Raw genomic sequence first — 26471 nt, forward strand, 5'->3', positions numbered from 1 at the left:
AAGTCCAGGATGAACAAGGAGTAGCCATGAAGTAGATAGGTATTGAGCTTAGGACAACCTTAATGAGCACCAACTTGCTTGCTTTAGAAAGCATATTTGATTATCTATAGATTTATAGGGAAATGTATAACCATATATCAAACTAAACTCGGAGCTCCAAAATTAGTTGGTTTACCCAAGAAAAGAAATTAATTAGGTGGACATCAGACCATGTATTTCCTCTAGCCTACTTTGCTCGCATTAAACCCCTTGGAGCTTGGAGTTACTCTAACTCAAAATTCTGGATCTAGTTCCATGGACTCAACCATGGAGAATTTCTCGAGCAGAGGTAGGCTCTATCAAGCTTAGCTCCATTACACTCCTAATCAATACACCACAATATTAAACATATAATCAAATTAATTATATTATTATTTATAATATATAATAATAATAATAATAATGAAATTGTATCAAAAACACCATATTATTATTATTATTATTACTATTTACACTGTACCATGTGGAGATTTATTGTTCAACCCTTTTATTTTGCTTAGTGACAATTTTTAAGTTAACACCAACAAATGGAATAATTAATCTTTCCTTACTTTTGAAAGTAGAATTTCAGAACACTTAAAATATTTCTCATTTTACTTTAAAATTGGGTTCCTTTTTTTACCTTTAATTTTAAACTTATTCAAGGGTATTGCGCAACTCTAACTTAAACAATTGACTCCTTAAACAACTACTTTTATATGAGCGTTGCTTGAATCAAGTTCAATCCATATCAGATTATACTCAACATACACCAGATTCCAATGTTGAATCTTGTATAACATTCCAATTAAAAGGAGGCATTTTAACATTATCTTCCTATCAACAAAAAATTAGTTATGTCAGCCAGCAAATATTCCTATTGTTTTTTAAAGAATCAATAGATGACCACTATTTAATACTTCTTGCCAATCATATACTGGGGACCCGTTGCCTCTTCTAAATGAGTGTACACTTTCAAATTGTTCAAAGAAGCATTAAGATCCACCATTGTCACACGGTACTCGTCAAATTTTGTGTTGATTTAACCTTTTGCAGTATTATGAAGGACAAATTTCTAACTAATTATTATTTTTTATTTATTTTTATCTGAAGGCAATACCTGCCTCTGGTGAGCAGAAATTCTCTCAGTCACTTCATCAGCGAGCTCATCTGAATATCCAGATTGAGAAGTCCGATTTAAGATGATTCTGTCAAATTTGCTAGACTTTGCTATTAGATCGTTATCCTGCTTTCAACTGCTGCGAAGAACTATGTTTGGTTGGATGCAACTCAACTAGAATATCTCCATTGAAATAACTTCTAGGTATTGACTGCTGAACCTGATGAACTATCTTCAATGCAGGCCAATGTTATTTACAAAGAAAGCACGTTTTTATCCTTTGTTTACGAGTACAGGGCCCATTTCTCTGAAGACATCACAATTCAACCCACACACACAAATCAATTTTTGTACACAAAAACCACGTTGTAAAATAGCAGCAGCATGAGGACCAATATCTGGTTTGGTTGGACAAGTCAAATGACGACAAATTTATTGGAACATATGACACATGGAATGTAAAGTACAAGTGAGATATCCAGGCGAAAGTGCCTTTCAACGGCATCTGAGTTAATCATAACTACTTCACAAAGACTAGGCCGAAAGCTTTAAGATTCATAAACCTATGCTGATATGCACTTGTTGCCTTCAGTGTCCGAAGTTATTTTCTGTGAGAACACATTAGATATATGTACATCCAGCAGACCACATAATACACCAGTCATTTGCAATCATCATGAATTGATGATGTAGAACCTGCTGGTTCGTCCATCACTAGCCTGTCAGACTTAGACTTGAGGACGTAAGCACGGGCAGCCTTCAAAATCTGGCCTACTTCTCTCTTATACTGCAGCAATGATGATAAAAGATAAAACATCCAATATGAGGTATCTCTGTTATTCCCATATTATCTACATCTATCAATGTGTCAATAACTATGTATCATTTTGTTGACCTTCCAAAGTTCCTTGAGATAAAATTTAGGTTAGCTTTCCAGATTTTGAACAGCTTCTTCAGCCATTTGCTCGGTTTATAAATATGAGTTGGGTTTCAGAAATTATTTGCAATGAAATAAATGGTGCAAAAATCTGTAGTAGGTCATCTCATCCAAACTAAATAACATAATTATCGTACATGATGTACACCAACTAAGTATGACAATCTGATGGGTGCAAGCGTGATTGCATAAAGACAAGAAATAACCTATATGTAAGCAATGAAGAAGACCAGGATAACTGTCATATTGATGAAACAATGGCCCTTGATCAGTAGAACTAACATTATCAGAAATATTTGTCGCCTTTGGGATATGCCTATTCTTGTTGTTCTTGTCACCATTAATCTTGATAAATATCATTATCAGTTCATCACTATTACAATTGACGAAAAACTTATGATGTGAAGGTCCTTTATGCATGCACAAAGTTTGCAGTTCTTTTCACCCTAGCATATGAAAATATACCTGGATAAGGCACAAGGATAAAAACCCAAACATTTCATCATGATAAGTACTTTAAAAGAGGTCGACATCAAACTTGGATAGGTCTAAATGTGATAAAGGTTGAAAGTCTAGTGAAGTTTATATAATAAGGATGGTTGTGCCACAAACATAGCCCATGCCGACATGCACAACACGGCACATGCTGCAGCACTTGCCTCCCGTGCCGTAAGATCGGCAGAAAAAAAGAGGAGGGAGACTACTCATCTTTAGTCATTGACCTCATCGTTGCTGCCCATTGCTCGTGTGTTCGAGGTCGCTGATGAAGGCGCCAATCACTTCGACGTGAACGCCCTAGGCCTAACTCGAGAGAAAGAAGGCTTGAGTGGGTCGGGTTGGGTCAGTTTCTAATAACAACTTAAGTTGCAGATCTAATATTGGTTAATAAGCGCCTTGTAGATGCGGCTTCTAGGAGGGCTTCTTTGTCTTAGGAATAAGGCATGACCCGGACCGGCCTCTGCACCCGATCGAAAGGATGCATGGGATAACTTATTTGTGTGGCTTCATTTTCACTTTCACTAACGAGATCTTTTGCCAAAAAGAGAAAGATGATGGAAAGCTTGATTACTCTGTCCATTTAATTTGATCCGCAACGTAAGTTTCTATTCGAAACTGACCTGACTCAACCCACTCAAGCCTTCTTCCTATTTGAGCTAGGACTAGGGCGTTCGCGTCAAAGCTATCAGCGCTTCCATCAACAACCTTGGGCACACAAAAACAGGTGACGACAACGTTGGCGGGAACAGTAAGTAGCAACAAGATCGACGGCAAGTGGATTGTTGCTATATAATTTTTAGATTTACCAATATCAGTTATATTTTTATTCTTTTCTGATTTTACAGTAGCAATTACTGTAGTGCCACACTGTTCCACTATAGATCAATACTGTAGCAGTAAACAATACCCAAGGAATATATATATTTTTTTAATGGAGTCCTAAATAGTGTGAATTAGGGCTTATTTTAGGTTATCCAAAGAGTCCTGGTACATTAGAAGTCTGTTTCTTACTGCCAAATTGTGCTACTAGGAGGTGAGCACATCTTTGAAGAGACTGAACTTTGAAACTCTTTTATCCCTTTTAATATCTCTGTTATGTTGGTGCTTGATCTGTACGATTATAAATTACATTTCAAATTTCAGATATCAATGGGAAATTTGAAGTACCCAAGTTATTTGCCCCAATTTAAAAAAATCCCACGGCTGAGAAAAATCATTAGATTATAAATTTATAATCTAATTGGTGTATGATTCAAGTAGATCCACCACATTCTACAAGAAATTGCATGTCTTACACCAGTAGCTAATGTCAAAAGACTTCAATTTAACCTCTAAAGCCTACCTTAAGGCCCTAATAAGGTGTAAATATTATCTATAGGCATATTGAGGCCATCCTATATGCCAACAGCTTGAATGGCACATGCCTTCATACATGCCGTGATGAGCCAAGGCCAATATGCCTGTGCCTCTAGCATGATGGTACTTGAGAGTGACAATAATCTTCTTTATTGCATAAAATAACATATTTCAATTGCTTCTAAAGTAAAGATCATAGCAAAAAAATTCTATCAGATCAAATTTTCATTGTTTAAGCAGAAAGAGGTCTCTATAAAGATTTCTTAATATATGTCTTCAATTTTACTTGTGCATGTTTTAGACAGTATTAAACTTTTGCTTGTGCATGTTTACTAGGATTTCTACCTGATCTCATGGAATATGCACAAGATGCTCCAATTTTATGGAGAATGGATATGCACAAGCATGTGCGCATCTGTATGTGAATTTGCATGTGTGTGGGAGTTGTCACATACAATATTCATATGGAACTTCAATTAAATAGCAGCAGCACATTGTGTAACAGTGAATATGCAACTATCTCTAAAAGATAAACAGCAGGTGAAAAACAAGGAGGTCACTGTTATTTGATCAACTAGTTCAAAGCTGCAAAACATGAATGGAATCATGAAAAGCATACCTCCTCGGTGGCTCCAGACTTGATTTTAGACTGTAATATGCACCATTTCTTTAAATTTACACCTACCATAGGTGGACAACAAATAAAACTAGCAATAGTATAAAATTATAAATGCTAGAAAAAAGTATAAGCAAGTAAAACAGATTCAGCAAGAAACTGACCAACTTTTATGTCCAACAGGCAGGAAGATTTTGAATTTGTTTCAAGGGACCACCTGCAGTGTATCTGTAACAATTTCCATAATCATGATTCCTTCAAAAGACAAAATTTTCATCATTCCGCTGAAGTCTGAACATGTCCTATGAACTTAGAATGGAAATTATTTGCCAAATTTTATTTTGCCAAATATTGAACTTCATAAATTTAATGTCTGTAAGCTAACTTCTTCTCAGAGGAAGAAAATGATTATCAAAATCATAATAGTTTGAAGCTTTAACTTAAAATCTAGCTACTATCCATCCTTGTCCTTTAAGGAGCAAATTCAAAGTAGTTAAAGAAATCCAAGGCTGGGACCTGTATGAATATGAATTAATGAATACTTGTAATTAGATTGATTCAGCAAAAAATTAACTGAAGGGAGTTGATGTCGCATATCCTGGACCATGAAAAAAACTTAACAGAAGAAGGTCACAAGATCTAATATTTTTATTTTAAAGCTTAAATTCCTAGTGCTCTTCAATCTCTCATTAGTCTTTTAAGTCAGTCTCCTGAGCTCAAGATTTGACTAGGTTTGTCCTGAGGAGCTCGCCAAGTTCCAAGATTTGAAAAGAAAAGAAAAAAGGATACATCATGAGTCGTAAAATACCTTAATTTTAATAATATGTTACTTATGTTCGGGAGACTAAGAGTAATCTGTCAGGAGAAATAATAACTATTACTAGCAAATACTCTTTCAAATGTTGCTGCCAAAAGTTTGGAACAAAGAAACACAAAACCGACTAAAATAAAAAATTTCTTCTTCTATAAAGCATACTTTATCTGGTTAATACCTCAAAGTAGGAGCCAAATGGAACATCATGCGCCTGTTGCATTGTCTCATAGACCTGAAATCGTATTATAAAACAAAATTGTGTTGGTGTCAAGGAAACCAATAAAAATTGTTCTTCCTAAGTGAAGGTAAATTCATGAAAGTTCAACTGAAACAGATTGCACTAGATAATTATATTCTGGAGATACTCCAACCGCACCAATGATGTCTTATCATTTGAAAGAACAATGTGTTGCATTTCTGTCACCGCTGTGTCTGGAGGACATAAGGGACTATGACATAGCGATCTGAAGGTCACTTTTCGGACTTGACCATCATATTCATCTGAGATATACCACTTGCTTAGCTGGGAAAGAATACCATAAAAGAATAAAAATTTGTTACTTTCTGTCAAAGCATAAATTTACAAAATCAAGTTGTATTATACAAGTCACATTGATCATTGCTTTCTATTGCTCAAAAACACTGAACAACCATTTAATAAATTCAATTTATTGATTGTTTCGACCTATGAGCTCATAAATTTATTTTGGAAAATAGTTAGGCATTTAGGTCCAACGATGACCATGCTAGTAGCACATGTCATGCCGTGCCACCATTGGCACAACACGTGCTACTAGCACGCATTTATAATAATTTTAATAAAACTTTTAGAATATTTAGAGATATTTTTAGATCTTCTGTATGTCAATCATTGGTTTTTATTTAAATATATATATATTAAAACCTATATTATAATATTTTATCTTTAGATTATTTTTTAAAATTATCTATTTTATTAAAAATAAAAAAAGCAGCTAAATATAAATATTATTTAACACATAATATGATTAAATACATTTATTTAAATTAGTATTAATGATTGAACACTTTATAATATGGTTGAATACTCTATAATATAATTAAACACATAATAACATTTTACACATAATATTAATTAATAATAATTTAATAATTAAAAACTAATATCTTGTTGAACGTAGTATGATGAGAAGGATCAAAGACTTTATTTGCTGGCACCAAAAAAAGAAAAAGAATGTTGCACTAAATATTGTTGATAATCATCAAAAACTCATCCACTGATAGTATTACTTGTAATATCTTACATAGTTTTTATACAAATAAGAATTTTAGAATTATCCTATAATCTGATATGAATATTAAACATGGATGGAAACTAAAGTTGATTTGATGATGATTGATGAAAATAAAATAAAATTAAAAAAAAACTCCACATGCCATGCTGGTCGACACAGCTTGGTATGGCACTCCTCGTTCCAAGTGTCGTGCTACTACCGGCATGGCTATCTTTGCTTAGGTCATTATCTAAAGATTAGACCTTCTAGATCTCAAGCTCATAGAGTTATCAGAGAAGACCATACCATAAATTATGCTCGAGGAGCTACTGTATGAAGCTTCACTAGAGAGGAACAATAGAAGGGTAAAAAAAGAAAGAAGGTAGAAGGAAAAACTGCACAGCTGTAATTAACAATGAATCACATCCAAGGACTAATAAAACATCATATGGATGAATGAGCGAACAAGTTTTTTTCTATTAATAAAACAGATATTGCATTCTTGCAGAAAACTTACATTAAGATTTGTATCCTTTCTAGCAGAGCGATACTCCTCAAAAAACTTCGAGTTATCACTCAGTAGAACAACAAAGAACTGCTCAGCTGTACATGGGAAGACAACCTGGAAGAATTTAGGCATAGTTAGCCAAAAGTAACAAATTTCAGATAAAAACTTAATCCATAAAATTCACGCAGTCAAACTTTATCCATAAAATTCATACATTGACTGCATCGACAAGAATATCTTCATTGATGAAAGCTTGGATCTTTCTAGTCCCTGCGATGTTCACTTCGGTACTGTTTACCTCATTTACATTACATCTTACGGAGCTACTGACTGGTTGTGCTCTCACCTACCACCCACCAAAAAAGAGGAAAGAAGTAAGTATTAACATTTAATCTAGGGAAATTTATCAAAAACACCCTATGTTTTGTTTTAACTATCATTTACACCTACCATAGGATATTTATAATTAACCTTGCAGTTTGCTTTTAATGTCTCAAAAAGACCCTTAGTTAACTTTAACTTAACAATAGATAATGGAATAGAGAATATTCCTTTACTTTTGAAAATAAAAACTAAAATGTCAAAAATGCCCCTCATTTGACATAAAAACTGGTTCTTCTATTATATTTCTAAATCTTAAAAAAAAACTTACTCAAGGGCATAAAGGTCATTTTCATATATAGTTAAGTTCTCTATATAGTAACTGTCCGTTAAGAAAACTAATGGCAGGAGTGAGTTTAAGGCATTAAAATTTAAAAGCAAAATATAGGGTATAAATATCCATATAGTAGAGTTTGAATTAACAAAAGCAAAACATATAGTATTTTGATAAATTTCCCTTTAATCTATAATATCGACTAATGAATGAAGGATACTATAAAAAGTCCTTTAAATGAAATTTGTAGGAAAAAAATGAAAAGAGATTAAATTACGTTTCGTGTCACATGGACAAGCTAACATAACTATTATTTGATCATTCGGCAGTCTACAATATGGTGTAGGCATTTCCATGCCAGTGTTGTACATGAGAAATGCCTAATGCATAATTCCTAGCTACATACAACTATGTGAATGACTTAGTAGAATCAATGCATAGAAAAATCTCGTTATTGTAAGAGTTAGGAGTTGGTATTGCATCAATTTGGCACATGGTAGGCCAAATTTGAACCACAACAAAAGATTAGGGTTATTATTTTTATCAACCAAAACCATGCTTTGGCAGTAGTAGCCGTGGATCTCAGAATTTCTCTTTTAGCAATTAAATAGTGATAGACATGATTTTGGCATACTTATCATCAGAGTATTTCTAGCTAGAAAAGAGATTACATAATTTACTAATTTTGCCCCTTGACATTCCTAGACCTATTTTTCACTAACCAGCTATTTAAGTCAGTTAAATGAATCATTTTCCTCCATCTTAATCCTTGCCTTTGTTCGTCGCTATATCTTATGGTGGAGATAAACATTCTCACATATGATCTATCACCTAGTAGAATCTAATTTTAAATTTCCATAAGAGTCATCTATTGTGAATGAAAGCCTACTTATGATCAAGGATTGTCATACTAGAGGCACATGGCTTGTCAACCTTGGCTCGGCACAGTATGTATTATGGCACATGGCATGCCGAATTGTCGTGTTGTTGGCACACTAAATAGCCTTAATATCAAGGTTTGAAAAATCCAGATCAGGATCAGGATCGGCCTTCCAAAAAAACGATACGTATTGGTTTTATAGGTTGCCTTAATCGGATTGGATTTTCAAATTACGAAAATTCTAAATATTATTTAATAATACTGAAAAACTTTTAAAAATTTAGAAATTTTTTATCAAAAATAAGAAAATAAAGAAAGAAAAACTATGGTGCAATAAAAATTGAAAAGAAAAAGAGATTAGAAAGAAAGTGAGTAAAAGAAAATCAAACAAAAGAAAGAAAAACCATGGTGTAGTAAAGAAGAAGAAGAAGAAGAAGCAGAAGAAGAAAAGAGAAGAAAAAGGGAGAGAGTGGAAGAAATGAAAAAAATGAGAGAGAAATAAAGAAATAAATTAAAAAATTATATATCAAAGTTCGTAGGGGTTCGCCGGAGTTAGATTTGCGTCGTTGGAGTTTGCCGGAGCTAGATCTCTTTGTAAGAGAAATAATAGTTATATGGTAAAGAGAGAAAAAGAGAAAGAAAGAGCAAAAGAAAGAAAGAGAGAAAGAGAGAGAGAGAGAGTGAGAAGAAAGAAAGAAACAGAGAGAGAGAGTGAGAAGAAAGAGAGAAATAGAGAGAATTCGGATAGGGCTTGGATCGAGATCATGTTCGACCAATCCCAATCCGGATCGGCCGATCCAGCGAACCATGCTTAATATATGCAAAAACATTTTTTAATCTTTTCAAGACCTTAAAATAAGTTTTAGCAACTAAATTAAAGTATTCTAGCACTAGATATTAGTATAACGCATGCCATTAGATCCTAATTTGATAATTTTCAGTGTAATCTATATAAATGAAGCATCAAAAGGTAAAGGAGTATGAAAAGAAAAGAAAGAGACTCCAAATTAGGCTTATTTGAAGTAGCATGTGCTTAATATCAAATGGAATGGGTTTGTATAGATGGCTAATGACAGTTCTTTGAGAGAACTGAGATAATTTACTCGCAACCCATGCCTATAGTAACCCTACCCTATTTCAAGGCTAAGGAGTCACTGTTGAATGGTATAAAGTTATAAGCATTAAGCATGCACAGCAGAGGTTAAATATATCATATCAATAGTCAATATGCCTTGGTTGCAACTTTAGTTCATCAATCATGCTTGATGCATCCTAAAATGAGTGATTGCTCAAGATAATGGAGCAGCCAACAAATACACTATTCATTAAGAGAAAATAAAGAACTGAGTAAAATCAGAAGTATCGCATACTACTTAATGAACCTTTCTTAATGAGGATGCCTGCTTCTCAGCTTCCACTATTGCCCGGTATTTCTTTATTGCATTCTGCAAACATCTGAATGAATGATTTCTATTCCAGAATGATGCAAATTTATATCGAACTCTTCCTGAAAATCAACAACTGCAATGGCTCAGCAGTCCAAATAGTCAAACAAAAATAAAATAAACATACATTTATATAGCAAGGTAAAGAACATAACCTTTCAAAAGTGGCTCTTTCTTATGAGGAAATAATAATCTTATATTTCTACAAATTTCTAATTTATAGTTAAATGAGAATTCACTTTAACTTTTTCTATGCAGCAAAGCATAATCCCCTACTTGTATTTGCTTTTCCTATTCTATTATCAGGCTATGCTACACTTTTGAGATGATTGTTATTTTCTGTTATGCCCTATTAATAACTTTGCTATACTCTGCAGTCTGCTTTACCATTATATCAATTTTGGAAACATCCATATAAGAAGGATTATGAGATTGCACCATGTCATTCTTAAGCATTCCTTCCCTAATGTAGTGACCAAGAGGATGCACTGTTACCTTCTCCTAAAAGAATACTTATTTGTCAATATTCTATTCAACCTTCTACTCAATTGTGACAGCCCATGAACACAATGAGAACTTTAGCTGTTTCTGCTTTCATACCTATATATCTCAGCTAAAAGACTAGTATAATCCTTATGCATTATGTTGTTAAACTTCCTTAGTCATAACTCATAACCTGTATCTTAAGGCAGTATCATCTATATAGTTCTTCAATTTTGCCTTTAATTTACACATGATCTGTTGAGTTAATATTTTCTTCAGCTCCTAATAAATGTTAGTATCAGCCTGTATAAGGTATATACTCTAGAAACCTCATGCTTGTGCTTCACAAATCACGACAGGCTCAGCTTATCAAAATTACACTATTGTTAATATTCAGTGACAACCTATTCTTTGTGGAATAAGATTCTGCCATCTCCTAATTATCTATTTTCTCTTAGCATCTTTTCAAGTTTTCACTGTCCTAACTATCTGTGTATAAAAAAGGAAAGACTTGCCAAATAGTGCACTCCTAGAGACCTATATGGAAGTCTCCTCACTTTTGCTTCCACCCAGAGCTCCAAGCATGTAAAAAAGACTGACTAGGTAGATGACTACTTTTCCCTGTCTTTCTGTTGTAAATCATCACCTCAAAGAGAAAGAAGAAAAGCATCTCTTCCTACCCTAGTTTGAAGATGAATTATTTAAAAGTATATTTATAAAAGGCTGTTTGATTTCACCATATTCTAAAATATAAATAATTGTGTAGTGAAGTTACCTGATGGCATGATAACTTGATCAAGATTTTAAGCTATTTCTTTCTTCCTTTAGCTGAGAAAAAAAAGCGCAAGTTTGTCCAGTATATTTCCTGAAATAGACACAGACGGTCCCCGAGAAATACAAAGTTGAAAAGATTGATGCTTTTTCATGATTACAATTATGATAGTCTTAATGCTACTTAATCCCATCTTACAGAAATATGTAGGTCATAATATTCATCAATTCATTGTGATATGGAGCAATGTTTCATCTCTACCTAAGTTAAGAAACTTCACAGACGCACATAGAAACAAAGCATAAATATGGCTCATGCATATGCACAAGCAAGAAATAATGTTTTTGGTTTCTGTAATCTATATGTATCTAAAACATGGATGGTCGTGCCAGTAATGGCATGGCACTTGGTACTGGGTGTGCCAATGGCACAAACCTATGCCGACCCGTGCCGACTGGCATGCATGCCGTGCCGGGCTAGCACAGCTGTGTGCCATTCGGCACAACCTCATGCCAGTCATTCTGCCATATGGAGCCATTTTTTTTAAAAAATTTATATTTTCCTCAGTCATTATTAAATCAACTGATCAATTGATCACTTAGAAGGCTTAGATAAAATTAATGAGACTAGAAATGATAATGATGATGATGGTGATGGTGATGGTGATAATAACGAAACTCAGTCTAGTGGCAGTGATAATAGAGATGAGACATAAGTCCCTGTTACACAACATTCTCAGAGAGGTATTCTTTTTACAGAGGACTTGAGTTTGTAGTTAGCAGGACATTAGGAGAGATGCACACACAGGATAATATGAGTTCATCATAATTACCATCATATCGGGCGACAAGGCGGGTGACAAGGCGGTCTAGCATTTTTAATATAAATAAATAAATAAGTATAGTATATACAGAAATTTTAATAGTGCACTAAACCAAAACACTAAATAACATAATCACATTGGCTAATTGCTTATTAGTGATAACTGAATAACTGAGATATCTATTTACTAACTCTAGTTTATTCACATGAATCACATTTCAAAATCCTCTAATCAGAAATTATATACTTAAATAGCAGGCAATTAGTAATTCCCCCAATTAATAATGCATAACAGTGAAAAAAAATTCCTTCTCTGTAATCTTAATTCAATAATTCATAAAACAATTAGCAATTAACTCCTCTAAATTGGTTAATTTTATTAAACCCGATCTGCTATAAAACCCGACCCGCTCACTAATAACCGCATCTCGACTTGGCGGGCCGAAGCGCTAGCTCGCCAAGTCGGGCCAGGCAGTCCACCTAGCACTATTTAGCACCTAGGCAGCCCGCCAAGGCGCTTGGCCGCCTTTTGCCAACGCCTTTCAACATGGAGGGGCGGCCGGTGCACCGCCCCGCCATGGCAGCCGCCTTTTCCGCTTTTCAAAACAGTCATTACACCCACCAGAGCTAGAACACCATTATTATACTCTACATCTACCATTTACATATGCTTATGGTGTGTTTGTGCCTGTGTCGATGCCGTTCATTCCCGTGCATATTCAATATTCATATCATATCATATCATAGGAGAATTAGAAAATTTCTATTTATATGAAGGCTATGTAAAATATTACAACAAGCAATACTATTAGTGAATGAGTTTTGAAAAATATTGGCAGTATTTAATACAACATTCTTGTGTTATTCTTATGCCGACAAATAGAGTATTTGATTCTCTTCATCATCTTATGTTCAGCTAGATATTAATTTTGAATATTAAACTATTATCCAAGGTTCCCAGTTTCGGCCGATCCCGATCCTAGCCGAAACTAGTCAGTTGACTGGTTTCGGCTGCGGTTTCGGCCGTTGCGGCCGATCCCGACCGAAACGGGTGGAAACGGGTCGGATCCGACCCGGATCCGACCCGGGGGACATCAATAATTGATGTCCCCACCCCCCCACCTGCCTCTCTCCCTTTTCTCTCTCTCTTTCTCTCTTTTCCTCTCTTTCTCTCTTTTCTTTCTTTCTCTCTTTCTCACGGATCTCTTACTCTCTTTCTCACCGGTGACTGAATAGTGAGTAGATCTCCATCTCTCCGGTGATCTCGACCTCCGGCGACGTTATCCGACGACCTCGATCTTCGGCGACCTTCGGTAAGTTTTTTTTTTAGTTTTTTTTTTTTTTCCATTGTGCTGCACCTACAGCAAGTGCTGCTGCGCACCTGCAGCAGGTGCTGCTACTGCAGCCTGCAGCCTGCTGCAGTAGAGAATAGAGACTATATTTTATTTTAATTTTTATTTATGTTTTTTAGTTGCAGAGCTAAAATATCAATGGCTCCGAAAGAGGAGTCATATGATACCGACATTGGGTGGCAACATTGCAGCACTATTGGGCAAGATAAAAGACGCGTTAAATGCAACTGGTGTGGAAAGGAAATGAGTGGTGGTGTCAGCCGTTTGAAAGAACATTTAGCTGGAAGACAAGGAAATGTAGCAGCTTGCACTCAAGTGTCTTTGGAAGTTAGAAAGCAGATGTTGGCTCATTTAATTGGCAAAAAGAAGGATAAACAATCTGCACAACAAAGAGAGTCAATGATTCGTGAAGAATTGATGCATAATCCTGTACACATTGATGATGATAGCAGTGAGCAAAGTGAGGAGAATGAGGAGGACAGACAGATGAGGAGGGCAATGAAAGAGAGCAGAAATATGCATAGAGAAGAGGAAGAGATGAGAAGAAGCACTGGTGGTAATTTTCAGAGATCTAGATCAGTTAATATACGAGGAGAGAGAGAATATGGGGGCAGTAGTTCTACCCATAGGACTCCTGGTGTTACAGCAGAGTCTGAAAATATTGGACCAATGGATACATATCTTCAAAAAAAAAGGGGTCGTACACAGACTTCAATCAAGACAGCTCTCAAAGGAATTAAAAATGCAAAGAAACACATTGGTAAAGCTATCTCTAAATTTTTCTTCTACAACCATATTCCTTTCAATGTAGCTGATAGCCCTTACTATCACACTATGGTGGATGCTATACAATCAGTAGGGCCTGGTGTTCCCCCTCCTAGTTCAAATGATATTGCTACTAAATATCTTGACTCAGAGGTAGATGAACTTCATACTTATATTGAGACATTTAAACGGTATTGGGATGAATTTGGTTGTACACTGATGTGTGATGGGTGGAGTACACAAAACAGAAGAAATATAATTAATTTCTTAGTGTACTCTGGCATGGGGACAATATTTTTGAAGTCTGTGGATGCTACTGCTCATTTCAAAAATGCAGATTATATTTGTCAGTTGATGGATGAGGTGGTACAAGAAATTGGTGAAAAAAGAGTAGTCCAAGTGGTTACTGATAATGGGGCAAATTATAAAGATGCTAGAAATTTACTGATGATTAAAAGACCTCATTTATATTGGACGCCATGTGCTGCACATTGTATTGATCTGATGTTAGAGGATATTGCAAAAGAGCTTGAAATTGACATGGTCATATGTGAAGGTCAGAGGTTAACAAATTTTATATATAACCATGGTTGGGTTCTTAATTTACTCAGGCAGATGACTGGTGGTAGGGAGATCATCAGACCCGGCGTCACTAGATTTGTCACTCACTTTTTAGCCTTGGAGAGCATCATGCACTACAAGGATGATATTATGCGGATGTTTACATCACAGGAGTGGTCTATGAAAATTAAGAATATGAAACCTAAAGATAAATCTTTAGGTGAAACTTTGAAAAATATGGCTCTTGGAAATACATTTTGGGATAATATTACAATTGCCACCGCAGTATTTGAGCCTCTTGTCAAAGTATTAAGACTTGTAGACAGTGATGACAAGTCTGAGATGGGTTTCTTATATGAGGCAATGGACATAGCTAAAGAATCAATAAAAAAAAATGTGGGCCAAAGTTATAGGAAGTGGTGGAAGATGATTGATTCTAGATGGAACAAACAACTACATAGAGATATACACGCTGCTGGTAAGCATGCTTTTAAGTTCTAAGTTTTAATTTACTTTTATTTATTAATATTTAAAAATTTGAATGCTTACAATTTACAAATTTTAAATTTCTACAGGGTATTTTCTTAATCCAAGATTTCAATTCTCTAAAAATGTCAATAATGATAGTGAAGTCTTGTTGGGGGTTAGAAAGGTAATCAGCAAGCTTGAGCCCGATATTCATAAACAAATCCTGTGCGATAAAGAAGTGAGTTATGATTCAATTAAATAATTTTATTATTATTTGTTTCAAGTTTTAACTTTCAATATAATCAATAAGCTAATAATATATTTCTGATTTTAGATGGAGAGATATAGATTTGGGCAATTCAAGATCTTGCTAAAGTTCTTTGCAGCCTATATCTCATAACACTCAACTGAATGGTGGTCTATTTATGGATGGGAGGAGGCACCAAATTTGACGCTAATAGCAAAGAAGATTTTAAGTCAAACTGTGTCTTCATCACAGTGTGAAAGAAATTGGACTACTTTTTCCTTAATCCACACAAAAACACGCAACCGACTGACAATGGAAAGATTGGAGAAGTTAGTTTTTTGTCATTATAATATGAGATTGAGGGAGAGAAATTTAAGAAGAAAGGCGTAAAATGAACAACCGATTGATTTAAATCATGTTTTTGATGAAGAAAACCCCTTGACTCCATGGATCGAGAAATGGAGGACAAGGTTATTAGATGTGAGAGATAACCCATGGTTAGATGAAATATTGGGAGAGATCACGACGAGGGCGAGAGATAGGGCGGTACGAGAGAGTCATAGTCCTGATGATACATATGGTGGTGAGATCGTTCCATCTAAATTTGTTGAGGAAAGTCAAGGAGGCATAAGGAGTGAAGACAAAGAAACTGAGGATATATATACATATCAGCGACGTCGTCATGAGATGCATTTTGGTTCCTATGATTATGGTACATCGAGTATTTATTGTTTGGAGCCATCACAAGATCCATATACTAGTTATTATCCTCAGTATCCTCAGTATTCTCAGGCACAAGTTCCAAATGCTGGTTATTATCCTCCTCAAACGCAAGTCACACAACAAGATCCATACAATATGACTAGTATGATGGAATCACTTTTTGGAGCATCAGGTCCTAGACATCAATATTTACAAACTTATGGTGATTATGATGATGAAGACTATAGAAATTTACGAGAACCAGCTCGGTATTCAACAAAGTTTTAAATTTTGAGTAAGTTAATACATTTTTTTAAGTTTTTAGACTTCATATGTGAGTAATTTTTGTTTTCTTATTTTTTGTCATTTTTCTAAATTTTTCTGCATTTTTAAATAATATTTAGAATTTTATATAATTAAAAAATAGTCCGATCCGATACGAACGGCCGATACGGCCGATACGTATCGTTTTTTTGGACGGCCGATACCGATCCCAATCCCGATACTGGGAACCTTGCTATTATCGATTAATATTATGTGTTCAATTATACTATGAAGTGTTTAATCATTAATATTAGTTTTAATGAATATCTTCAATCATAGTATGTGTTGAATAATATTTATATTTAACTATTACTTTATCTTTAATAAATATATCATTTATAAAAATAATCTAAAGATAAAACATTATAATATAGGTTTTAAACCTTTAATATATATATTTAAACTAAAAACTAAAAATTGACATATCGAAGACCGAAAAATCTTTAAATATCCTAAAAATTTTATTAAAAATATTTTAAATACGTGCCAATGGCACATAGGGGTGTGCCACTGGCACGCATGGGTGTGCTCGGCACGCCCCGTGCCGCTCGGCACGCCCCGTGCCGATGGTGGCATGGCACGGCCATCGTTGATCTAAAATACATAGTGTATTTAGGATTGCAACATATGTATAACATTTATGGGTTGCACCAAAGATCAACAGTTCTTTACCTAGCATTTTCATCTAAAATTTATACATTTGAAACTTAATACCTTTTTGAAGTAGAGTCTAAGACAAGCTCTGGCACTTATTCAAATGAACAACATCCAAGAGTTGGTTGTTCTTAACCAAAGACCATCTTAAATTAATACAAGCAATCTCAAAAAACCAACAACTTACCATTGCGACTACATAAAGGAGGCACTCCATGTCCACCAGCTCCAATATGAAGAATGACTGTAATTGCAGGGTTAACAAAAGCATGTTGGCTCCTTTTTATCTGCATCACTAACATGGGGATATTTCAACAACTTTATGTGTGAAAAATCAAACGGTAGTCAACGCACCTCGTCTATATCTTCTAATGGAACAATCACCTGAGGATTTCATGTAAGGAAATCTCATTAAGACAACCCTACAAAAATATTAAAAGTTTAACATAATTGAACCTGAATTATAGCTAGAGACTAATGCTAAACCTTCAATATACTTTATTTCATGTTTAATAACTATTATTGACTGCTTAAATTACTCCCATTTAGTTAGGTTTTCACACTACTTCATAAGATAAATAGAATGGGTGATATTGAAAATAACTAAGTTATTATTTATTATAATGTAAAGAGTTCTGAATGGACTAGTATATCTCAGTACTTCCAGAATATACTGAAATTTGGGACCTGGGAGTTTAGAATGGACAAGTAATGGAAGTCTGAATAACTAACTAGTATGAACCTCTAAATATATGATAAACTTGCCTTCAGTTGCTTATGGAAAACATTTGAATGGAAGCAGAGGTGCCATGCGGAGATATACATGCGCCCATGGTAGAGAAAAGATCTTTCAAGGGCACAGGAGTAACTGTGATGAATAACCTGAAAATATAATAACATTTGCCAAAGAATGTTAATAGATTGTAGTCATAGTAATATTTTATGTTTTTGGCTGAAATAAATGTACTTTTAAACCTTTTTTTTTTTGAGAAAATAGAAATCTGAATACTTACCTCATCTTGCGGAAGTTTAAATATGGCCTGTAGGGGCCCAGGGTCTTGATGAGCCAGTACTGGCACTCTTTTATCAGATATCTTTCGGCATGATTCTACTCCAACAAAACCAGGAAATGAACTGTGGAAAGAATATATAAAGTATAGGCTCTCATGATTCTACACCTTGAATGAACCAACAATATATGATAATCATATGGAAGTACCATAATGAGGGCTTGGCTTAATTTTGGATTGGTCTAAATTTTTTCTGGAATTAAATTGTTTCTTTGTGAGAGAGTTCAGGCTAAATAACTGAAGATATTGACGTCACAATTGCAGCACAGATGCATGCCAGTCAGATGCCCATAGAGTGGTGGCTATAAAATGTCACAAAAGCAATTATCCAACATGAGCATTGTAGGAAAAAATCAATTCACCATTTAAAAATTCCAGATTATAGCCATTAAATTAAAAGGTCAATGCTAAATCCTGCAACAAAGAGAGAACCAACTTTTCGTGCCCACGACTCTAAATAACTGATGTCAAACTTTGCTTCTCTGAATTTTCCACTATTACACTTCATCATTATTATTGTCAATTGTTTCAGTTAGTAGAATTAGTGAGTGGCATAGTACCAAAAAGGAAAAAAGAGAAGAGAGAATGAATGATTATATCCATAATAAGTATGGAGAAGTTGAGGAAATTATGTAAAAATATCATTTAAGATGGTCTGGACATGTCCAACATTGGCTGCATAGAAGTATAAGAAGTGAACTATTATAGGTGCATAGTTTTCCAAAGGGGAAGAAGGCAAAAATGATGAGTAGAATATGCTGGTTCTTTCAACTTCGGATGATATGATCAAAGATACAAATGAATGAAGAAACAGAACTTAGGTAGCCGTCCCCTGTTAGTTGGAAAATAATGATTTTATTGTGATTGGCAATGTTGTATCTTCCTTCTCTCAAAACACTCCCCCTTCCGAAGGTAAATTACATGGTTTCATATTTCATCCACAAAAAACAGGCATTACTGACTAAGGCTAAAGGCCAATCACATATGCTGACGTTGCCTGGTGTAAGATTAAGAATAACCTAACTTGTTTTGCTTGTCAAGATTGAACTTGAGGTGGTCCTTGAAAGAATTCAAGATGGAGAGGAAGCTGATTAAGGACCCCACTATAGCTTATGTTTCTTCATGCATTTGTTGTCGTAACACAGCCAAACTCCAAATTAAGATAAATAAGATATATAACAAGATAATGATGAACCATGCATTTCTTATTAAAATATGACAAGGGCAGGTTTAAATACACTTTCAGGATTGGACATGTAGCCCAATTCTACATAGCTTAAATAAGAAAAACTTTGCATCATCAAACCACATCAATGGCTTCTCAAAAGAGTGTAGCCCATCATTCTGCTATATCCATGGACTCTGTATCATTTTGACTTTTTATTCTCACGCCCCTATGACCAACATATGTTGTACTATGTAGTGATTAAAAGTGGCAAACTTCTCATTCAGCACTACATTTGACCATACTGATTTGGCAAACCATATATGACCTTTAAATATAGGCAAGTAGCGTTCCAACTGATTCAACTATGAATGTAACACACAGTCATTACTGGTTTAGTTTTGTGTGCTACAATGTTGCAATTAACCAGTGACTGCCGCAACACAACAATTGTAGTATATAAAATTTTACTTGTAATTGTGCAAATGCATTCAAGTGGCATTGAAGAATGACCCTGCATCTTTTAATCTATATTAGAACTTTTAAACAGGCAATGTGAACTGTACTTGAAATTTCTGACCCAAAAAATACTACTAATTCCATCACTTTGAGCCATCAAAACACTTTTGAATTAAACAAATACCCAGAGAATGCAGAAAGGCCCATCCCTATAGGTCTGTTCCAATTATTTGAGAGACCCATCTCAGCATATGATAGACAAGATTTTTTAAGAGTTTTCATATGTCACCCTTTGAATGTAACACATGTCACTAGTTCTTTCACCAACAACATACATTATCCATTTAAATTAGGTTGATTTTGCTTTTCTTTTTAACCGAATTTACATCATATCTAAGTAAATATTTTCAAAAAGTCGCCTGACAATGCTCTTAATTGTAAGATTCTTTCTTCTGAAGAATAATAATAATAAACTACATCTATCTACATAACCTCCATATTTATTTGTTTAGTGCATCTCCTTTATTGTATCTCATGAGACCTTAACCACATTCCATAATAGCTACAATACTTGTGCTTCATTATATTAGTGTGTCTATTCTTATACGTCTGAGATCACATAAGATTTCCCAAATGTCAAAGTCAATTGAAGAGGTCAATAAGAAACTTGATCTCCCCAATTAAAATTGCATGAGAAAGATATACAGAACCAGATAGGGTGGAAAATGGCATTCTTAAATTGCATATGCTAAAGAAGAGACTAAAGCCTAATCTTGCCCCTAAGACCGCGCAGGAATTATATAATTAATGAGCAAAGAATTTAATATCCAGCCATCTGAAAACTGCATGAGAGGGCCAACTTAGACATTAACATCCAAAAACCATATTTGCATAAAAAGCATCAAAAATTGCTCCTATTATCAAGACAATATGACATTCTTGCTCCTATTATCAAGCTGAAACAAAGCCTCATCACATATGCCCATTCAATAAAAATTGCTAAAATGACATTGTGCACTAAGCCTTATCCCAATAATTAACAAAGAAAAGTACACAAGTGCAATAGATGTCAAGGAAATCCTTCTTGAAAAAAAAAAGCAAGGAAGAACAGCAACTGAAACTAAAGCAAGAACTTACCTAGCAGAACTTGCAGACAATTTACATGAACTAACATGTACACAAACCTGCAAGAAAAGTTTCTCAATATGTTATCCCTTTTCTTTAAGCTCCGAGAAAGGAAAATAAAATATAGCATATCTTGAGATTTACCTGTCCTGATTTGCTATCCAAGTTATACCAAATAGCACCAGTTTGGCATTCTCCTTCAACAGGTATAATGGCAGATCCAAGAACTTTGCATTTGCATACAATATCCCAATCATAAATTGCTATGCGTACCTATTAACCAGTAAAAAGAAACAAAAGTAGGATGTAATACACATTCGAGAGTTTCAGCCTTTAATCCCGTGCAATTTCCAAATACATAGTTAAATCAGGAAAGTGGATAAATGGCCCCTAATTTGGTGATAAAGGATCTAATCCTATAGAAGGAAATTCAATTGCGCCCTTGAATATCGAGAAAGAAAACATAAGACATAGAACTTAAGTTGCGGATCTAGATCCACAACTTAAGTTTTTATTCAAAATCGACCCAACGACCTGACCCACTTAGGTCATCTTCCTCCTTGAGCCAGCAAGGGCTAGGGCATTCACGTCGCGATCGGCAACCTCGGGCAGAACGGGTGACGGCAAACGGCGAACGACGACAAAGAGTTTTCAGTGAAGCTGCTAAAGGGGGTGTCGTGTGGCACCACTCATGCCACATGCCAGTATGCCACCAACACGGCAAATGTCGACCCCATGCCGGTCGGCACAGCCATTGTTGGAATGAATCAAGGATGGCCATGCCGATACTTGGTCGGCAAGGGCCATGTTGGTTCCACTTGTCTAATTCCGCCAATTCGATGTGGCAATATAATATTAACTGCAAATTATAAAAGGCTAGGTTTCAAACGTGACGGAAGGTCAACCTTTTGATACAAAAGAATTATATATGAGACATACGAAGTTTCCCATCAGCTAGACTAGCAAAAGAATTGGATTACTTGAAATCAGTAGATGGCATGCATGCCTGAGTAGGTTCCAGATCCCTGGCATGAGTTCTCAAAGTCATGCCAGGGATGTAATTTGAATAGAAAGGAGGATGTAAGCATAAAGGTTTGAGAAAATATTTAACTGAAATTTGGGCTCATCATGGCTATGCCAAATGAAAGTAACTAAAGATTTCTTAATAGCGGATGAAAGTTGAGAAGCATTACAGCTTAGTATGGAAGAAAAGCCATTAACACAATGTACTAGCTCTTCTCTTTGAAGTGCCTATTTGTTTTTGAGTTTTACCTAAGAGAAAATATACTAACCATCTTAGAATTTTTCCCATGTAAAAATTCTTTGTTCTCCATCTTTAGAGCATATATTATGACAAACAAAGGATTTTTGCAGCAGTAATAAAAATCAGTTGGTGATTCTAAAATGTATGAGGACACAAAATAGAAAGAGTTCGCAGGACTTCTGAATCAACTGAATCTATACAAAATGATATAACTAACAGCATCAACTATAGAGCTGCAATTCTAGAGTTGATTGGACATTCTCTTGTATAGTAGTTCCAAAGCATAAGTTTCTCCTCATGCATAAATTTCGTAAGATAACATTATTCAAGGAAATACTTATAAGTCATTAACTTATATGAAGATCCATGAATTTTAATGCCATTAACGAAATTAAACCAGAGATAACCTGGACAGGGAGCTTGTGAACAAAGAAAATGAACTCTTCTCCCCACAAAGGGTTTCTTGAATTAGGAACCATGGAGCTGCATAAAAATGATGATTTTACAACTGATTAGAATATCCTTTATTGATCATGTTTCACTATCTTGGATTACATTATTCCAAAGAAAACAACTAAAAAATGATATGCCTTTCATATTCTTTGACTAACTTTTCTTCCATCAAGGTCCACTAGCTAAGCTAATATACAACAGATTGATTTATCTTCTATATAGAGATGAAATGCCAATCATCTAATTCAATTAATTTACAAATTTACATATCAAAGTGCATAAAGAAGATAAATATTTGCTAACATAAAACAAGAATCGAAAAATTAATTTAACTGACAAAATAGATGAGAAGGAAAGTAGCAAGAGAAAATTCTTGATTATGTGGAGTTAAATGACCATTCAGTACTTATATATATTAGTCACTTATGAGTTTATTTACCATAGATGTTTGTTTTATGGTTACTATTTCTATTTTCCTTCAGTCTATCAGATTAAGACAAGATGCGGACATACAGTAAAGCACCGATTACTTAGAAAGTTGGCTACTTTCTTGGATATGACTGAATATTTCTGGGTTACTACATTATTCTCCCAAATATTAGATTTTATTAGGAAATGGTATTTGACATATTGGAGTCTACTAACCTGGTGGCAATGCAAGGAATAAATTGTAATGCCAATGAACCAGAAAGATATCACTTCTTTCATAATGCTTGAAAATAAAAATAAAAAATGTCAAAAAGTTATTAAAAAAGATTGCACAATACCATCAAAAGTCAATAAGGCCATTTCTTTGGCCATCAAAAGAGGGAAAAACTTAGGATCTCATGTGAAACATTTGAAGTTAGTTATGAATGTAATAAATGAAAATAGAATCTCTGGAAATTAGTAAGGGCAATTGTCAAGGTTAAACTAAGATAATGTCCACAACTTTCTGGGAGAAATTCCTTTAAGATGAAGATTCAATCATATTGGAATGGAAAAAATTTGTCCTTGTTTGTGTGCTAAGTTCTAGTATCTTCAAAGATTTGTCAATATCTCATGCATTTTGATTAATAATCTATACAAGTTGCAAATGTGGTACTTTATAGTAATACTACAAATTCTTTTATTCTTTTTTTTTGCAAAAAAAGGAAAATCCAAATGCTAAATGCATTCAATCACAATGCACCTTTTTCATTGAAATGATTTGGTTGGCTCACGTTTTTTGGTGTGCATTGTATATAATAGGGGATTTGGCTGGGTTTTGACAAAAGATAATCAATTTCCACAAAGCTACTAAAATCATAACAAGAGTAAATTCCGTTTCAGGTGGTTGTGCTGGTTCTACCATTCTATTTTGTTCTCTTATTTTTTCAAATTTTCACTTTTTTCATTTTTTGTACTTGGCAGAATGTAGTGATGTCATTTTCAGGTTAAGGGCCCTCATGGACTACAAGTGAATCTTTTCTGTATTTAACAGCAGCAATGAAACATTTGGCTTTTGGAAAGGCTTCCTATATATATAGGGAAAAATATATATATATATATATATATGCTAGTAGAAGCCAAACAGTGTTCACAAGAAATGGAAGTCACCTGAACCGTTTTTGGTCACCACAAGAAATGATAGCATAAGGATCTGAGGTTCCGTTCAAGTTTGCACCAATTAAGTACTTGGCAGCAAGTAGTTCCAACTACAATGTAAATGTAAATGTAAATGTAAATGTAAATGTAAATGTAAATGTAAATGTAAATGTAAATATACATTAGAGAAAAAAAATGACAAGACCTTAATGGAACGGCAATATTTTCAAGCTACAAGAACGAATGGCGAATAACTGAGAATAACTACTTCAAAACAATAATTTGGGCATATAGAAGAGGAACCTTGACTATATATGCAGCATCTTGAGAATCTTCCTTCGACAAATTAGATGAAAACTGCACATCAAGAAAACCAAAAAACTGTTTCATGGAAACAAAAAGCATATTATAATATATATATATATTTATTTATTTATTTATTTATAGCCAAAGATAACTAGCCATTCCAATGTATATACCTTACCTGATACTGAAATAGTTGTGAGTGAATTGGACATAGCTAAATCTGACAACTGATTCGTAGAACCAGATCATCTCTGTTTGTAAAAGATAAGACCGTACAGCACAATTCGGAACAAAAATAGCATTGAGTGCAAGTTTACGATGAAGACAGATAATCCACAGTCGTGCTGTTTTGGAGCATCGACTTAATTGCAAGTAGCGTTTAACTTACAGCTGGACCAGATAATAGAAATAGATACATAATTTATAGTATTGTAATGATTAAAAAAGAAATGCACGACTCTCAGATACATGAACCATGCTATTATCAAATAATTGCATTCTTGAATATGTATTACGTCATTCTTCGAAAAGGACAATCACAAGCTTAATTTTTCTTCGTTAAGGTCTCAAATAAACACGAGAACCAACAAATATCAGGGTCTTACCTGGTTCTTGCCCTCTGATTCAAGAACCACAATCTCTTCGCCCTTGGCCCGATCATTGCTAGATTTAACCCGGCCACGCTCATCTCCACCTCTGGACGACGAGGACTTCTCCAAGACTACGAACACCGCGATCAAGAAGATTGCCGCGGAGATGGTGACTTCGGCCTCCCACAACGACGGGAAGAGGAAACCGATAGGCGATTCCTCCATCATCTAGCCAGTGGAAACCGAGACGAGACTTTCGACGGTTTACGAAGCGGAAAAATCTAGGGCTCGAAGGAGTACATTTTCTCGGGTTTCGATGAGTTCAAGAATGAGAAGAAGAAGAAGAAGAAGAAGATGGCGAGAGCAGAGACGACGGTTGGAGAAGAGTAAGGGAAAGCTACTTATTTGAGCAAGGACGGGTTAGGACGAAACCCCTGTTGTTCGTACTATTATCGTGATTGCCATTGAACATCATCATACTAGCCGAGAGTGACTTCCGGTGACTCGCGGTTCTTTAGTTGAAGGCGCGATACCTGGGTTCTTTTGCACAACACCACCTCCATTTCAGTCTTATTACGATCTACTTCCTCTTTCTTCTGTTTATAAAAAATACTAATTAAGTTATATTTTGAAGGCTTAATTTAGTTTTATAATTAATTTAACATAATCATCAGATTAAATTATATTTATCTATCAAACAATATGGTGGTTGATATTTTTCACCAAATAGATAGTTCCATTTATAAATAATAAAAAGAGGAGGCTTCATTTGTAATATACTCAAAAATATAGTTGTTATTTATAATTTCCTAGATTTAATTTAGACCTTATAGGGATAATTTAACCTCATTTTAGAACAAAAAAATATATAAAGAGAGAGAGTTAAAAGTAAAATGGTCATCTGATATTTCGATGGTGAGATTTTTCATAGTTAGAGGGTTAATGTGTAAAACAAATGAGGGAGAAGGGTGCACGTAGAAATGGAGAACAGTTCAGGGGTATTAGTACAATTATCCCAAAAGAACAAGGTGAGAGAATATAAGGGCGGTGGATTAAAGCTTTTGCGGAATCCGGCGGAGTATGTGACCGCAGGCCGAAAGGCGAGAGCGGAAAGTTTGCCCGCGTGCATGGGAATGGTTTTAAATATTGTGGATAAAATGAAATCGGCAGTTGGATTCGCTGTAAAGATGGGAATTAGGAAAAAAGGAGAGGAGGGTAAAGAT

The 26471-nt window shown here is 34.7% G+C and overlaps 2 protein-coding genes across 3 annotated transcripts; one reads left to right on the forward strand and one right to left on the reverse strand.

Annotated features, from left to right (window-relative positions):
• Positions 1 to 1540: 1540 nt before the first annotated feature.
• On the reverse strand, positions 1541 to 25626 carry LOC140794644 (BAG-associated GRAM protein 1-like). 2 transcript variants are annotated; one of them, XR_012110170.1, is made up of 18 exons: positions 25264 to 25626; positions 24656 to 24709; positions 24365 to 24462; positions 22741 to 22816; positions 21214 to 21342; positions 21082 to 21128; positions 18264 to 18384; positions 18016 to 18132; positions 17605 to 17634; positions 17438 to 17537; positions 10038 to 10162; positions 7335 to 7466; positions 7130 to 7234; positions 5736 to 5882; positions 5538 to 5591; positions 4710 to 4800; positions 4549 to 4610; positions 1541 to 1925 (listed from the first exon to the last, which is right to left on the reverse strand). XR_012110170.1 is itself a non-coding variant. In XM_073146764.1 (18 exons), the coding sequence occupies exons 1-18, from the start codon at positions 25474 to 25476 to the stop codon at positions 1800 to 1802; spliced, it is 1800 nt and encodes a 599-aa protein (XP_073002865.1). In that variant the 5' UTR covers positions 25477 to 25626; the 3' UTR covers positions 1541 to 1799. The 2 variants fall into 2 exon arrangements, 1 of the variants encoding a protein (XP_073002865.1); XM_073146764.1 differs by having other exon boundaries at positions 4710 to 4773.
• On the forward strand, positions 13132 to 15644 carry LOC140795815 (uncharacterized). The gene is made up of 2 exons (XM_073148604.1): positions 13132 to 15333; positions 15431 to 15644. Exons 1-2 carry the CDS (start codon positions 13638 to 13640, stop codon positions 15583 to 15585), a joined length of 1851 nt encoding a protein of 616 aa, XP_073004705.1. The 5' UTR covers positions 13132 to 13637; the 3' UTR covers positions 15586 to 15644.
• Positions 25627 to 26471: the final 845 nt, after the last annotated feature.

This window comes from Typha latifolia, chromosome 9 (genome assembly GCF_019914945.1).
Source record: "Typha latifolia isolate L0001 chromosome 9, TyphaL0001v2, whole genome shotgun sequence".
Classification (NCBI taxonomy): domain Eukaryota; kingdom Viridiplantae; phylum Streptophyta; class Magnoliopsida; order Poales; family Typhaceae; genus Typha; species Typha latifolia.